Source organism: Pholis gunnellus (assembly GCF_910591455.1).
Source record: "Pholis gunnellus genome assembly, chromosome: 18".
In the NCBI taxonomy this organism is placed as follows: Eukaryota; Metazoa; Chordata; class Actinopteri; order Perciformes; family Pholidae; genus Pholis; species Pholis gunnellus.
In genome coordinates, this window is record NC_136545.1 from 15938358 (window position 1) to 15955542 (window position 17185).

The window sequence follows — 17185 nt, forward strand, 5'->3', positions numbered from 1 at the left end:
GTCGGTTGCCAACGGACCATATGAGGAGAAGCTGAGTTACGAGTTTGAATGTCTCTGGATTCGGTCATATTGGTATCACGAACAAAAATAGTCCAGAGATGGTGTCAGAGACATTTGGGGTTTGGTTTTATGTCCGAGCCAGCTGCAGCGTTCACTGTCTGACCTCATTAACCGCACCATGATGTGACTCTGCCCAGGTCTATTGAGCTCCTGATCGCAGCTGCAGACCATGCATGGAGGTCTGTGGGGCTTTCTGTGATCCAGAACCAACACGCCTGGAAACTCACTCTAAAAACCAATCAGATAACAGATAAAACTCTGGGTGTCCTGCTGCCGACTGGCTGGAGTCCATATCGGTAGACAACAAAATACCGGAGCAGCGGTGTGCAGACTAACCACAAGGAACACCTGCGGTAGACATATGGAAACTATGACTCATTTGCTGCTGTTTGTTGCTATAGATACTTGTGTTTGTCCTTTTAAATGGGAACATCATCTGGCAGCCACTGAAACTTGGCTTTTATTGAATTAGTAAAACATGATTACAGATTCAGTATTTTTTTTTATGCTCAATGGCAGTTTCTTAATCATGGAATAAGGCTCATGTTGGGTTGATAATAAGATGTAACACGAGTAGAGGAACGGAAAAACAAACATCATTAAGGCCCAAGCCTCCTCCTCTCTGCCAAATGTGGCAACTTGCATGGTGCCAGACCTGCTGACGAGCTGGAGGCCGCGAGAGCCAGCAGCCTGTCTGAAGCTTGGCTGGCCGGTTAACACGGCTTGTTAAGGTGCGGGCTGCAGAACGCTCATTTCCTGAGTTTGCCCGGGGAACGAGGGGGATTACGACGGTAACATGGGCAAGGTGTCGCATCTGATCCCTGGAAGGAAAGTGACAGAGGCTCCCTGTTTCTCAGACAGAGTGTGAAATACATTGTCAAAGTCTAATTGCTGGAAGAGGGGAAACTTTTAAAATTATTTTTAATTCACCTCAAGCATGAACTCAAAGAGTCAAAAAGCTCAATTTGAGTTGAAAAATGACGTCAGTGGCCAAACATGGGTTCCTAGGCTGGATTAATAGCTACTCACGTTCAGCATATTTGTCTAAGAGCCTGTGGGAAATGGTAGCAGCCAGCAGGAGCCAATGCAAAGAGATTCTCCAGGTCACTCCTTCTCTACATGGGGCCGTCTGAGGAAGGTTTTAAAAGCAGGTTCTGGCCCTGAAGCTCCTCCCTTAGTAAGACTCCTTCGATCTTCACATTCCCAGACCAATTCAGACACACGCACAAAAACAGCAGCTTCTATCAGGCTCACCATGACAGTCTTGTCTCACTTCTGATTCAAAAAAGGAGGCAAGGACACAAAGGCATAACTCACAGCAGGCGCAGAAATACGTGAAACTGCGTGTCACATATTGATAAGTCACTACAGAGAAAGTGCTGATCTGGGACCAGCTGGAAGGACGAAATGGGTGTGTGGACAGCCCTGATTCTGGCCTCGCAGCTGCTATTAAAACTGAGCTTACACGTGGAAGCCCAGGCTTTAGGTGAGTGTTGTTCGAAGTTTCTTATAATTTCCTTTTCATATCAGTTATTTAAACGTCGTTACGATTTTACCAAAATGTGTTATTGATTTGCAATAACACATTGCAACAGCTATAGCTGCTGCTGAGGATGACAGCCATTCAAGAAATAAAATAATCATTGCAGGTTCTGTTTACATTTTAACTAGACACACACACACACACACACACACACACACACACACACACAGATAAATGTCTTTGATTCTATTTGAATGGCACATTTTTCTGACTTCCTGGCTGTGATGTAATCCTCCGTTTTCATTATCTGTCAAAAAAGATTTAATGGCTCCAACACCGGGTATTTTAACACACTATGTATGAGTTCAATGCATAATGGATAAAGCAGACACTGTGAAAGAGAGTATCATATGCATAAAGAGCACAAAGGATTAGACATGGTGTATGATACTCACTGAGGTGTGAATAAAATGCTAAATATCCCGTCAGCTCAAGAAGAGAGGAGGAAGCCGAATGCATGTGTGTGTTTGCGAGAGGAAGAAGGCAAAGATAAAGAATAAAAGTTTCTTCTGAAGTATTCTGCTTTTCATATCCATCCAGACAGATTTGCTTGATTACTTCAGCTTCAGGAGGTTCAGCTTTCTGGCTCATATTAATTCAAACAAAGTCCCAGCTCGGTCACACACATGGGAACAATCAGAGTTGATCTGGGAGCAATATTGAACTTCAAGTCACACATACGCACAAACTCTCCTTTCCCTTCCTTTCCCTTTCTCTCTCTCTCTCTCTCTCTCTCTCTCTCTGTGTCTGTCTTTCACAGTCACACTGAAATGCATTCAAGGTCACAGACAAACCAAGCTGCAGACGACATGCAGAAAGATTGGTGTTGATAGTTTATCGGCTTCTTGCAACTCACTCCAGTGATAGATTGCATACCTTTCATGCACCCATTAATCCCTACAATGTTTGGCCAATAGCTGCCTGATGTTATGCATAAAACAAGTCCAGTTAAATGGAGTTCTTCTTCTATCATTTCCCTTGCAAATGAGTCATTGCCTGCATGACTGGAATTGTTCAAACGGAGGTTAAAGCTGCAGTAAGTACGATTTTAGTAGCACAAAGCAGCCATTCTATCTCTGTAAAGGGTTATTGATCAGTGAGAGTGTCCTTTAGGATGACTTCACCAGGAGCTGAGATTAACTGAATTCAAAACTCACTTTCTACGCTGGGCACAAAGACTCCTTGCCCAGGGACAGAACACATATTTAAAAGCAGCTGTAATCAATACTGCTATAATAACAATGTATTAAATTACAATGACAAAAGGAGTCACACGTGGTGATGAACCTACAAAGAATTATCCGCCCAATCTGCAGGTCCCCTTGGATTTAAAGAGCTTCATAATTTCAGCTCATTGTTAAGCTGTCCAGGCGCAACTTTACTGTTTTGGTTCACTCTCGGTACATCATTTTTGACTGCAGCAGGCAGCTGTTTTTAGAGAAAGAGCTCTTAAAACCCACAATACTAAACCTGCTCAGCACCAAACAGCAGATAAGACACAGTTAGCGCCTCGCTGGTGAACATTGTGGAGCATTTAGCAGCTAAATGGTGGAGACCAAATACAGATGTAAAAGAGTAAATATTGGACTTTTGATTAGGAGATCAAAAACATGACTCCAAATGAATGATAAAGTCTCTTCGTAATTGCTGGGTGTATAAATGATCAACTGTTTGCCGACACGTTCGCCAATTCATGTTGTAATCACAACTTGTTTCCGCCGCTTCCAAGTGTCCAAAATCAGTTCCTGGAGGTTTAACGTTTTTTTGTCTCAAGTGTGACCTCACTGTTTATTTTAATAACATGCCGAAGTCATTTCTTCATCATTACTAATGGTTGATTAGGCATCTCTAAACATGAAACTAAAAGTAAATCACAGCTTTCAACATGCAAGCTCTCAAATGTGAAGTATTTGTTGAGCAGCAAAATGAAGAATGCTGACCATTTGTACACTTAATAGTACTTTGTAGTCGTGATATATATATATATATATATATATATATATATATATATATATATATATATATATATATATATATATATATATATATATATATATATATATATATATATATATGCTGGTGTTAAGGAGAGGACAAGACACTGAATTACTTTATGGCTTTCAGCTGAACTAGTTTTATGAAGCTTGAAATCGGAGGTTAAACTGTGTGGGAAATGAGGCACTTTCTCAAGATGGTGTAAGACGACACTGACCCCCACAAAGCCCTGCTGTCCAGAAGATTTATGAACAGCAGCGCTGTCTGCTTTATGTATGTGTCTGTGCGTGCCGTTGTAGTGTTACAGTAACTCAAAAAACATGCATTGAGGTTCAATTGTTCTCTTGTGGTTTTGTTCATTTTTTGGACTTCGTCAATTTGATGCACCAATGAGTCACACAGAGTCAAAAAGAGACAGGTTTGCGTAAAAAAACAGGTGATCTTGGCAATCACAAATACAAAAGACTCACCTTAGTGGTGGTTGGTGACAACACTGTGTAAGCAGTCATTTTCTGTGGCTTTGTCACATTTAACTGCAACATTTTTAAAAGGCCCTGTGTTTTGCTGAAATTCGGCATGTGACGAACAAAACACAAGGAGAGAGTTACAAGGGGAAAAGAAATAGACGTCATCTGGGGATCATGCTTCGCAATCTTGGCTGACAATAGCTAATCTCTGGGAGCATTTGGGAGCAATTTTGCTCTCTCATGACTGTGGGCCTTGCAGACTGCTTTTAGGGTGCTTGTGTATTCATGATGCGTGCAGATGGCGGACTAGAGATTCACTGCATATCCTCTCGTGGGGAGCCCAGCTCCCAAGTCGCTTTATTAAAAGGAGGACTCTAACCAGGAGTGCAAGTGTTCAGTGTGCTTCTGGCTTTTCACACCCACTAAGCAGCTTCTCAGTAAAGTCTGCCATACCTCTGCCTGTGAGAACAATGAGTAGAACTGTGGCTGAAAAAGAGAAATCACATTTTATTGGCCGAGCAGCTTTGGTGGGGATCTGACAAAATAATGATAATAACACCAAACAACTAGCCGTCACAGTACATTGCTCAGATTTGCTTTGAACTCCAAATATTTCTGATTTCTCTGAGCCAACTCTGCCTTCCAAGTTGGTGCTGACTGATTGCCACAGCGTCTCGCAAGAGCAACAAACACTGGGTCAACATCATCATCATCATCATCATCTTCACTTCGTCGACTCAGGATGTGTTTACTTAGGAATCGGAGCGGCTGCAGGTTGTAAATATTCATATCTCATCATCCATTACTCATGTGCATTACCGCTTCCCTCTTTTCCCATCCCTGTCAACAGTCTATGATCTGCTCACCTCGCCTGATTGCCTGCCAGACCTGCTGCAGGGGGGTCTGGTCGAGCAAGGGGTGCAAGAGGCTTTCATCCTAACCTCCTTCAAGTTGCAGCCCAAGACCGGAACCAGTTTGTTTTCCCTGTACAACCCCCGGGACAACAGCAAGTATTTTGAGTTCACTGTGATGGGGAAGCTCAACAGAGGTAGGAGACCATGAAAGAGGCCGTGGTTCTCAACCTTTTTGTATTAATGTGTTAAAAGTCCCTTATAATGATGAACCCACAGAAGTACTTCTGTTGTTCCTCTCACTTCTGTGGAGCATGTTCTCATATTTCAGCTCATTGCTTTGGTTTTACGGGTACTACTTAGCAAATGTTTGCATGCTACACTAAGACGTTGAACGTGGTAAACATTATACCCGCTTAAAATCAGCATGTTAGCATTGTCACTGTCAGCATGCTGATGTTACCATTTTGTTCAAAGCACAGCGGTGCATAAGTACAGCCTCACAGAGCCGCTATATGTCATGGCTGTAGACTTAGTCTTGTTGTAATTTGGATGAGTCAACCCTTTACAGTAAAAGCACCTTGTAAATCCTCCTCTATTTCTCCCCATTATCTCTTCCTTGCCACCACCGCTTCCTCTCCTTGCACTGTCCTCTATAAGCTGTGTTACGCTACCTGCGGAGTGACAAGAGGATGAGCTCAGTAACCTTCAACAACCTGGTCCTGGCAGACGGCCAACAACACCGACTGTTGTTCCACCTGAAAGGGATGCAGCAGCCCGGGCCGGGCGGGGTGGAGCTGCATCTGGACTGCAGGCTGGTGGAGACGGTCAGGGATCTCCCCGCTGCCTTCCAAGGTTTGCCAGCAGGCTACGGTATGGTGGAGCTGAAGACCATGCAAGCCAGGGATCAGGTGACCCCTCACTTACAGTATTTACATACAATAATGAATATGGTTCTGTCCCAATAATTAATCCAGAGGTTTCCAAATGTCTTAGATGTCCACTTTGACCCGTTTTTATTCTAACAGGAGAGTGTAGACGAGCTCAAGCTGGTGGTTGGGGACACATTTGAGAATGTTGCGGCACTACAAGACTGCCACTTACAACAAAGAGACTCCGTCCAAACTCTGGGTAAGATTCGTTCTGTGGAAGCAAATGTCCACAAGAGACGGACAAATATTTCTCAGGAGAACAATCCCAGCCTTAGGAAAAAAACAACACAAAATAACAGTCCCTTTCTCTTAGGGGTCAACACGAAGCAGCTGTCCAATCAAATGCTGGACTTAACCAAGGTGATAAATGAGCTGAAAGACGTCCTCATTCAGCAGGTAACTACCACTAACAGCCCCTCTGAGGCCACTGCTTCCCCAACCCTGACCTCCCCTGACAGCTTGCCTGTCTGCATATAAACTTGTTTATGTTTTTCCAGGTCAAAGAGACGTCATTTCTCAGAAACACCATTTCAGAGTGTCAGGCTTGTGGTAAGATCCTGTCCTATAACAGTCATAACACTCACCTTTAAATACCATGCTTAATGAATACTTTTGGATTGTTGGGACAAACAAAATAAAATTGCAGATGCTGAATTAAATCTTGTTGTTTTTTTTTTACCTCTGTTGTTTAAAGGTCTGGGTGGTACTGAGGTGGTGAAACCAAGGTGTGCCCCAGGTGTCTGTTTCCGTGGTAATATGTGTATAGAGACAGCGGATGGTGTCGAGTGTGGACCGTGTCCTGACGGCTACACTGGGGATGGTTTCAACTGTGATGATGTGGACGAGGTAAGGCTCAGGTTCTTGTATTTTAGGGCTATTTATTGGTCTCCATGGTAAAGACTGTAATTATGGTTAAACCTCTTGAACCACACAGAGCGCCCCCAGCATCGGGGGCAATTGCACATATGGAAACAAACACCAGATGGACATGTTAAACATGCAGCAACATATTCGTCCTGCATACCCACATAGCAGGAAGAAGCTCAGCTTGAAGCTAAGGAGAACCATTTTTAACTTAACGAAATACAATTCCAATACCAAGCAACCTAATGAGCAGACAGCAAAAACATGCTAATGCTGCTAGCATTTTGTTACTTAATGCTACCCTGCACAAACGATAGATCATTATGAAAAAGTCGTAGTCACTCTACGACCAAAACTCACTGCACTGGAAGCCGAAGAAGAGAACAAATAAACTGCCAAAACCATAAATTGGGTTTCACCTTTGCTGTTTTGTTGTAAAATGTTGTGTCCGAGGGCATCTCAACCCTGCCAACGTTACTCTGATGTCTCTGGATCATTTTTGGGTTGATTCCAGCCATCTGTATTCATTTGCATGGCATGTAGCATTTCCACTCTGCCTTCCTCCAGCATTGAACAGCCTAGCTCAGCCTTCCATGTGAAGCAGCGTAGAGGTGGCAGATAATTAGGTGAGACATAACATGAAACCCCACAGAAGCTAATGTGGTATAATGGGGTTTAGGACTGAAAGCCACAGGTAAAAGTTTTGGGAATTCAGTTCAAGTTAAGGCACGACTTTTAATGAGGTCCTCATAAGGATAGAAGTACAAAGATATGTGTGAGTGCGTGTGTGTTTGCCTGTCTGTCTTCTCGTGTTTGCACTGACCTCTTTTTATAAGGACTGGCCCCTTCAGCATTCTCTTTTTTGCATGAGCAAAAGTGTCATCAAAACTAAAAGCTTTTGGGGAGAAGCCCAGTGAGAACCATATACATTTTTCAGCTTCAACAGAGCTCATGTCCTCCTTCCTTCCTTTCTGCAGTGCCAGTTTAACCCCTGCTTCCCTGGAGTGAAGTGTGTGAACACAGCCCCGGGCTTCCGCTGTGACGCCTGTCCGCTGGGCTTCACCGGCCTGGCGGTGGAGGGTGTGGGCATTTTGTATGCCCAGACCAACAAACAGGTAAAAAGAGTGAATTAGTGAGACTAGAATAAAAAAAAATTAAAAAAAGGATGCATGCAAATTACAGCATTAATCAACGCCATAACATTTCATTATGAAAAGAGTTTTCCATGCTTTTGTGCTACAAGAGAATACAATGCTTTAGATTACAGCCGTACAATTATGGTGTAATTAATTAGTGCATATGGGATATCAATAACATATTTACTGGTGACCTATATGAGGACAATGCAGCTACAAAATAGCTAGTGTATGTTAAGTTATAATGAAATACTGAGGACAGGTATTGTAGTTTTGCAATCCAATGTAGGATCTATCTGATGATCAAAACGGATACAGAAGAAGAACCTAGAACAGCTTGCTATTATATCATCAGATAATAAACAATTACCCTCTGGAATGAAGTTGAGCAGAAGTATATATATATATAGTATATATATAAGTACCTCAAAATTGTACGAAAGAACAGTACTAAATGTACTTAATTTCCACAGTTGTTTATTGTGTATTTTATGCAGTAATTATTGGAACCTTGAAATCATAAAAAAGGGATTTAATGTAAATTGTCATTAAAACAAAGCTTTGGATGAATTCACATCTTACATTCATCATTTCAGGTCTGTGACGACGTTGACGAATGTAAAGGGTCCAACAACGTCTGCGACGCAAACTCCATCTGTTACAACTCTGTGGTAAGACCACTGTAGAATATTATCCGAGCATCACACACGTGGGCTCATGTAGGACAATTATTTCATTGAAGTGGCTGTCCAAAGAAACTAGATGTCCTCATTCCTGCACAGGGCTCTTATCAGTGCGGCAGCTGCAACACAGGTTTCACAGGGGATCAAGTGAAGGGCTGTAAGCCAGAGATCAGCTGTGGCAACAGCCTGACCAACCCCTGCGACATCAACGCCCAGTGTATTCCAGAGAGGGACGGGTCAGTGCATTGTCTGGTAGGATTTCACACTCTTCCCCCCCCCCACAAACACACACACTTACTACCTGCACACACAAACTACACATAAGCACAACACCACATGCATGCCGTCTGAGTTTCCTTTGTCTCGTCAGTGTGGAATTGGCTGGGCCGGTAACGGATTCTTGTGTGGGAAGGACACCGACATTGACGGATACCCAGATGAGAAACTCAAATGCAAAGATGCGAGCTGTAAAAAGGTAACCAAGGTGCAAATTGTCAGCAAATGCAACTTGGATGCGGTAGTCAGGCCTTATTTAACTTCTTTTTTTTTTACTGTAACACGTCTTCACAGGATAACTGCATCTTCGTCCCTAACTCGGGTCAAGAGGATGCAGACAGGGATGGTTATGGAGACGCCTGTGACGACGATGCCGATGGTGACGGTATACCAAACGAGCAGGTTGGTGGGAATGTTTTAACAAATGGCTGCAACTGATGATTATTTTCCTTATTGATTAATCTGTTGGTTATTTGTTCAGATTAATCGATTCATTTAGTCTGTATTACGCCAAAAATGTATAGTTTCCTCAAGCTCCGTGTGATGTCTTTAATTGGCTTGTTTTGTTCAACCAACAGTCCAAAAACCCAAAGGTGTTTCAAAAAGGAAAACAGAAACACATTATTACAATTAAGAACCTATGAGTGATAGCTTAGCTTAGCATAACAACAGCTAACCTAGCTCTGTTATTCATAACTAATACGATATATATATATATAGTTTTATTAATCCGTACAAAAACATGCATGCACATGCAAGCTTGTCCACTGAAAACAAATACACGTGCTGTGATCTCCGTCTGTCTCAGGACAACTGCTGGTTGAAGGCCAACGTGGACCAGAGGAACAGCGATAAGGACAGCCACGGCGACGCCTGTGATAACTGCCGCATGGTGGAGAACCCGGAACAGAGGGACACCGACAACGACGGCAAAGGGGACACCTGCGATGACGACATGGATGGAGACGGTATGGAGATAAAGAACAGCACTAACACCGACGCTCGTGCTCATATAACCAGCACTGAAGGCACTCTCCATTTAAACGTATTATTCTGTTCCTTCCTTCACATTTACTCCATGCTCTTACATTAAATAAAAGGACAGATTTTACAGTAAACATCTCTCTTAATCATGTTATAGGAAATACAGTTGTATGGATGTTTTTATAAGCCAGCTGAGGCATAACAAACAGCACTGCAAAAAAAAAAAAAAGTTAAGGCCAAAAGCAGTCTGACCCCTGAGCGAACGCAAGCTTTGATCATTCACCAGCATGATTACACCTCAGAAAACCCCACAGGAGAGAAGATGGTTTCTCCTCTATTGCTGCTGCTTGACCTTTATGCATTTGTGGGGCTGCTGCTGCCTCCCTGCGATGAATAAGAAATAGCATCTGAACACAAACTGGTGTTCACCTTCATAGCAAATACAACAGTGCAACCTAGTGGTGGAATTGCAAGTGCCATAATAGTTATTCAGTCGATATAGTTCAAACAGTAGTATGGATGTAATGTCTCAATTTCTATATGCATTCAATAATCAAATATAAATTCACTGATTGACTTCACTAAGTGTGAGAGAGTTTGTCAAGACGACGACAGACTTGGTGACTTTAGTGCATCCCTTTGATTTTAGAGATCAAAACTCAATTCAAATAGATAAAGTTAATATCCCATTATGTATCCATGTAATCATTCCTCCATATTGGCAACATTTGTTAATATTTCCACTGGGCAGTAACTTGGTTTCTTTTATGATAGGGCTGCAGCCAACGGTTCCAATCTGCCGATTATTCTCTCTATAAAACGAGGGGTTTGTAAAATGACCAAAAATAGTGGAAAATGTCTTAAAGCCCAAGTTGAAATGGTCCAAAAGCCGAAGTAAAACCAATTTACTAACACATAAGATTCTCCAATTCCTAAAATTAGTAAACTGGAACTAAATAATTTTGGGCATTTTTGGATTTATTATCAGAACTGTTGCAGGTCAATATTCTGTCAATCGACTTATTGTCACAGAATCATAGAAATTCACTTATATCTTTTGTGAGAGTTCAGAAGAAGTGACGATGAGAACAGTGTTTATTCTACTACAGTACAATATTATCTATCTGTACTTGCCACCTCCGAATACCTCATCCATGACAATACTATATTTTCACTGCTGAGAAGGAGTCAGACTGACCGCTAAATAACACTAACCATCTCCTCCTGTCGACTGGCGAGCATAGGCCTGAAGAACTTTCTGGACAATTGCCAGCGTGTCCAGAACAGAGACCAGCTGGACCGGGACGGAGACGGAGTGGGAGACGCCTGTGACAGCTGCCCCGACATCCCCAACCCAAACCAGGTCAGTCAGAGCCAGATAGAGGGATGGAGGGACCGATAGCTGTGGTGGAAAGTAACTGAGTACATCTACTCAAGTACTAAAGTGCAATTTTGGGGAAATATTAACATTTGTTGCTCCACTACATTTATCTCACAGCTTAAGTTACTAGTTACTTTGGGATTAAGATTTAACAAAATATATAACAAATACAGCACATTGTTAAAGATTAGACAGTGGCTCAAACGACATATTGTGTCTCTTTGGGGCTCCTGGTCATGTTTCAGATGTATAGGAGTTGTTATTTTCACAAATTCCCCTTTAAACTTCTCAGCTGGTTTCCTTTAAATAATCGTTTGATACCCAAAGGGATAAACGTTTACAAAATTTCACAAAGAGACAGTCTGAATATTCGAACAAATTTACTTAAGTAAGATTTTAAATGCAGGACCTTTATTACTTTCACTAATGTAAAGGATCAGAGTCCCTCGAGTGTAAAAGAAATGGTGCTTTTAGTGAACTCTCTGCTTTTGTTTCAGTCTGATATTGACAACGACCTGGTTGGAGACTCCTGTGACACAAACCAAGACAGGTAACGATATTGTCACAGTCTTCATGTTGTGTTCATGCAGATATCTGAACTGCCGTTTCTACTAGTGCTAGTACTACAGCCCCTTTTTTCACGTCACGCGATCGTGTCACTTCCCTTGTAGTGATGGCGACGGTCACCAGGACACCAAGGATAATTGCCCATTCGTAATAAATAGCTCCCAGCTGGACAGTGACAAAGACGGGATGGGTGACGAGTGTGACGATGACGACGACAACGATGGGATCCCTGACACTCTGCCACCGGGACCGGACAACTGCCGGCTGGTACCAAATCCTGAGCAGATTGACGACAACGGTGAGCGACGGTCTAAAATACATAGCACCTCATATACCACGCAGTCTAATCAGTTTACAGTAATAATCAGAAATGATTGTTGATATATTTGGCTGAAAACCAGCATGTGATCAGATAAATGTTAAGAATTTCATCTCCACATTCTCCCTGAACTGTTCCCTGACTTTCCTTTCAAAGCTATTTTGGTCCCCAGTTTCACACCAACGCAGATCAAACAAAACCAACTGTGAGCACATTGAGCGGCATTTTTGTTGGGCAAAAGCTTGCACCCATTGGTGACTCATTGGGACATTTTCTGTGTAGAAAATGCCCTCTGGAGTGTCAATTCAAATCAAGTCAAGTCGGCTTTTGTTGGCAGACAGGGAGTTAAGTGATGCAAGTTGGAGCCAACAGTTAGGAATATAACAAAACACAAAAAGTGTATTAACTGAGTCCAAATGTTTTACAAGATGCACACAAGACATTCACGCATTTGCCCGATTGAGCATCAACTCAATCAATGGCAAAGAATGAAGCTTTTATGCCAAGAACCACCAAGTCGGACCTTCTTGATGTCGTAGCAGCTGTTGCACATTCACTGTGATAAAAGTGTATCAACATGTTTTCCTTCGAACACCACCGAGTAGAGAAACTACAGCATAGCAGCACATTTTTGAGCATGGCAAACACAGCAGGGTGCAGACTAGAGAGATACAATCCATCTATATTAAACGAATGCAACGTACAGCCTTGCTCTTTTGCTTTAAATGTAAATAGCACCTTAAGAAAGGACATTTGGGGATGTTTTATATTCAGCTCTGTCGCACTTTTTGACATTTTCGCTTAAGCCGGTCTGAAATCTCCTCATTGTGAAAAGGCAGAAAAGGATTGAAAGGAGCTCATTAAAAACACTTTGAATAAATGACGCAACACAATCTTTGCTAGTGTGTGTAATCAAAAACTGTTAACAAGTGTCTGCACCTCTGACCTATAGAAACAATGACCCACGGTCTTACTTACTTTAATTTAAGTCTAAATCTCCTCTCTGTTGTCTCTCAGATGATGGAGTTGGAGACGTGTGCGAGTCTGACTTTGACCAGGACAAAGTGATTGACAGGATTGACAACTGTCCTGAGAATGCTGAGGTCACCTTGACTGACTTCAGGGCCTATCAGACGGTGGTGCTGGACCCTGAGGGCGACGCCCAGATCGACCCCAACTGGGTTGTTCTGAACCAGGTGAGATTACTAAATGCTGAGAATTCCCTCTCCATGTACAAGTTAAAGCAGCTATGATCGATATTTTTTTATCTTAACAATAGAACCAATAACAATAAGAAATGTGAATAGTGCTGTACACAGCTGCAATCAGCTTAAAACAATACATAGCCAACAAGACATTAAAGGGGTACTCCAAAGATATATTAGAAAAAAAGGCCTAAATATTGCACATACCCTAAGAAAAAAAAACACATATAAATACAAAGCAATTATGAAACAGGAGACAATCGTGAAATCGTGCCATAAAGACATAATAGATAAGACAATATACAACAGTGCCTCGTTTAACCGTGTTGTTGATTTGTAACTGCGAGGTGCCATACCATATTTAATGATGCTTTCCAGCACAGCGTTGTCCAATGTTGACATGATCTCGGCCCAGTCTCAGTCTTGCAGAGAAAGCCTCTGAGCCAGCCTAGCACACAGATAATCAACGTGGACACTCTAATTGAATTTATTGTCCATTTGTATTCCCAAGTACTTATAGGAGCACACCTGCTGAATTGCACTGTCACCAATGATTACAGGGCCATGCGCTCACATCTCTCAAATATAATTTCCTCTGTCTTTTGGTATTAACGTTAAAAATGAGGTGGTGGCTGTCACACCAGTCTTTATGAGTGGCAATCTCCAGCAGCAGACTTAATATAGCTGTATCAGTCTGCTTCTGCATTCATTTGTGTAGAGTGTGAATAGGATGGGTGAGCTAACACAGCCATGTGGTACCCCTGTACTACAGTGTTGGACCTTTGAGAGGGAGCCATTGACCTTTGTTATGAAAGACAAAAAAAATATTGCTAATAAATTGATATACTTCCATATTATTTAACATCTGGACAAGCAGTTGTGGTTAGAGTGTATTGAAATATCAAATAAAACCTGTGCATATGTCCTCTAAATGTTTGCTGATTAAGTGTGTCCCACTGACCACCGCATCATCTGTACAAACTGAAGAGAGTCCAAACATGAACACATCTGTCTTCAGCATGTTTACTATGACTCTCAAACACGAGTAGCTAAAGAGCCAGACATTTCCCTCAGGAGTTGGTAGAGACCAAAATCAGAGCTAAAAGAGAGTAAATATTGGACAGCATTAGCAGGTTTACTCCATTTCCAAAATACAGTTCATGTAAAACAAATTGTAATAAACCTAAAATATAAAGTTGCAGCAAATGAAGGCATCAGGGTGCAAAATGCCTTATTAACAATGCTTTCGCACACAGGGAATGGAAATTGTCCAGACCATGAATAGTGACCCAGGACTTGCTGTTGGTAAGAAGTGTTTCCTCTGTGTTGAACATCAGTGAATAAAATGCACAATCTCTGAACATAAGCAATATACTGATTTCTGTTGTCAGGTTACACTGCTTTCAGTGGAGTGGACTTTGAAGGAACATTTCACGTAAATACAGTGACCGACGACGACTACGCCGGCTTCATCTTTGGCTACCAGGACTCGTCCTCCTTCTACGTGGTGATGTGGAAGCAGACTGAACAGACCTACTGGCAGGCAACACCCTTCAGAGCTGTGGCTGAGCCTGGCATCCAACTTAAGGTGAAAGCACAAGTCATCAAATCCCCCAGGCAGCAGATTTCGTGCTCATCCTATTTTTAATCCTTCGACATATTCTCCACATTTCTTCCTCTCTCTTTCTCCCCCTTACTTCTCTCTGTTATCTGTCGCTGTTCATCAGGCTGTGAAGTCTAGATCGGGCCCCGGGGAGCACTTGAGAAACTCTCTGTGGCACACGGGAGACACCAACGACCAGGTGCGTCTGCTGTGGAAGGACCCCAGGAATGTAGGCTGGAAGGACAAGGTGTCCTACCGTTGGTACCTGCAGCATCGCCCACAGGTTGGATACATCAGGTACGACCAAACGTGTTCCAGACAATCTTCCTATTGATTACGTGAAAGCACCATATCTATCTTGCTGATAGTAAAATGAAAAGATTGATCCCACTCCCCCTTTTGTCTTTTCAATAATAAGCTCCAGCAGCTGGTTAGCTTAGCTTAGCGTAAAGGCTGGAAACAGCAGCAAACAGCTAGCCTGGCTTTGTCTGTAGGTAACAAAATTCCACCCACCAACGCCCAATAATGAACACATATCTTGTTTATTCATAAACAACAACTTACAGGGGGTTATGTGCAGGATTTAATTTTCCAATAACTTCCTTCAAATCTCGACGGTGACAGCAAAACTCCAGGAAGGTCATTTTTACACTTCGGTGTTTAAAATTATACTACTGGATATAACTGAGATTTATAGCCTCTGGCAGGCTATTTCAGGGGGTTTTTCCATCTTTGAACGGAGCCAGACTAGCCATTTCCCCCCGTTTCCACTAATTTATGCTAAGCTAACTGGCTGCTGGCACCAGCTACAGTACATGAGAGCGGTATCAATCTTGTTATCTAACTCTCAAGAAAGTGAATCAGCATATTTCCCCAAAGTGTTGAGAGTGGAACATAAGATTATTTATTTGAATTGGGTGTTTTGTTTAGGGCGCGGTTCTATGAAGGAACTGAGCTGGTGGCTGACTCTGGAGTGACAATCGACACGACCATGAGAGGAGGACGACTCGGCGTGTTCTGTTTCTCTCAGGAAAACATCATCTGGTCCAATTTGAAATACCGCTGCAATGGTAAGGAAGGAACACTTAATCACAAATCCACATATTCTATTATTTTTATATATTTTGAATTACCGTGATTGCATGCTATGGAGCAATCGTCCTGAGGTTTGTTTTTAATACATATCTTCTTGAGGTTTTTCATTCACAGCTGTGAATAGAATTGGTTTGGCTTTAGATTCTTTGCTCATCTCATGATACCCGACTTCTCACTTCCACAGACACCATCCCAGAGGATTTCCAGGAGTTCAGCACTCAGCACGGTGTCGACTCACTCTAAAGTCGAGAGAAAAACACAACACCAGATCTCTAAAGACTGCTTGTGTGTGAATGTGTGAATGTGTGAGTGTGTGTCTGTCTGTCTGTGTATTGATGTGTACAGTTTCAGTGCATATATGACCACAATCTCCGTACTGTATGTGCATATTATCATGTCTCTTTCTGTTACCCAATTGTGTTTTTACTGTTTGATTATCTCTTAATGAATCCAGTTGAGCTCATTATGCTGAAGGTTATAAGTTATAATGATTTTTACTGAAAATGATGCTATGTGATATGACATAAATACAATTAAAACATGTAACATCAAATTACAAAATGAAAAATATGGTCAATAATGGACAGTTTCCATATATTTTCAAAATAAAGGGAACATTATTATAATTTTTTAACAGTATTTTGCTTCCACACGGGCAATTTTAGCTTATGTGTAGCATGATACAATTGTTCAAACAACTGGAAGGAAAGTTACCGCTTTGGATCAGCCTCATACTGATGTTACATTTTGATCGTAAACTGGTTTTATTTGTTTATCGGAGTGGTGTTTCTACTACGTTTGTGAAGAGGACACCAAGTTCTGTATGACTCAAATGTCAGACTGTGCCTTGCCTCACTTACTGTAGAAGATTAACTTAAAGCACAGTTCAACCATGTTTTCTCTTTCCATCATTTGGTCCTTGACATCTTGATCATTTCATATCTATGTAGTCACAATCCTGGTCAAAATAAAAAGGGCTTTAAAGTACGTCGATGTTGAACAGGATCATTCTTATTTTTCCTTTAAAATGTTGACATGTTTTGATGATTAGATGTGTTAAAAGACACCACATAGCCATACATAATGACTTCGGTCTTTGCTCCTGGGAGGGGGTCCTCCGGAAATGAGAGAAGGAAGAGGTTGTTTTTTAAGGCTTTCGTGAGGAGGCAACGTAACAAGATGCAGATTCCTTTATATCTGGCTTTTTTATTATCAAGTACGCAT

General features: G+C 41.9%; 1 protein-coding gene across 1 annotated transcript; it reads left to right on the forward strand.

Moving 5' to 3' along the window:
- Positions 1-1467: 1467 nt before the first annotated feature.
- On the forward strand, positions 1468-16940 carry thbs4b (thrombospondin 4b; the record flags this gene model as incomplete). Its single annotated transcript, XM_079179674.1, has 22 exons — positions 1468-1546; positions 4916-5113; positions 5577-5827; positions 5945-6047; positions 6162-6244; positions 6346-6397; positions 6543-6694; positions 7690-7827; positions 8445-8519; positions 8631-8783; positions 8902-9006; positions 9102-9209; positions 9616-9775; positions 11036-11154; positions 11670-11722; positions 11844-12037; positions 13076-13254; positions 14520-14568; positions 14655-14851; positions 14991-15163; positions 15797-15936; positions 16146-16940. The coding sequence occupies 22 exons, from the start codon at positions 1468-1470 to the stop codon at positions 16202-16204; spliced, it is 2820 nt and encodes a 939-aa protein (XP_079035800.1). The 3' UTR covers positions 16205-16940.
- Positions 16941-17185: the final 245 nt, after the last annotated feature.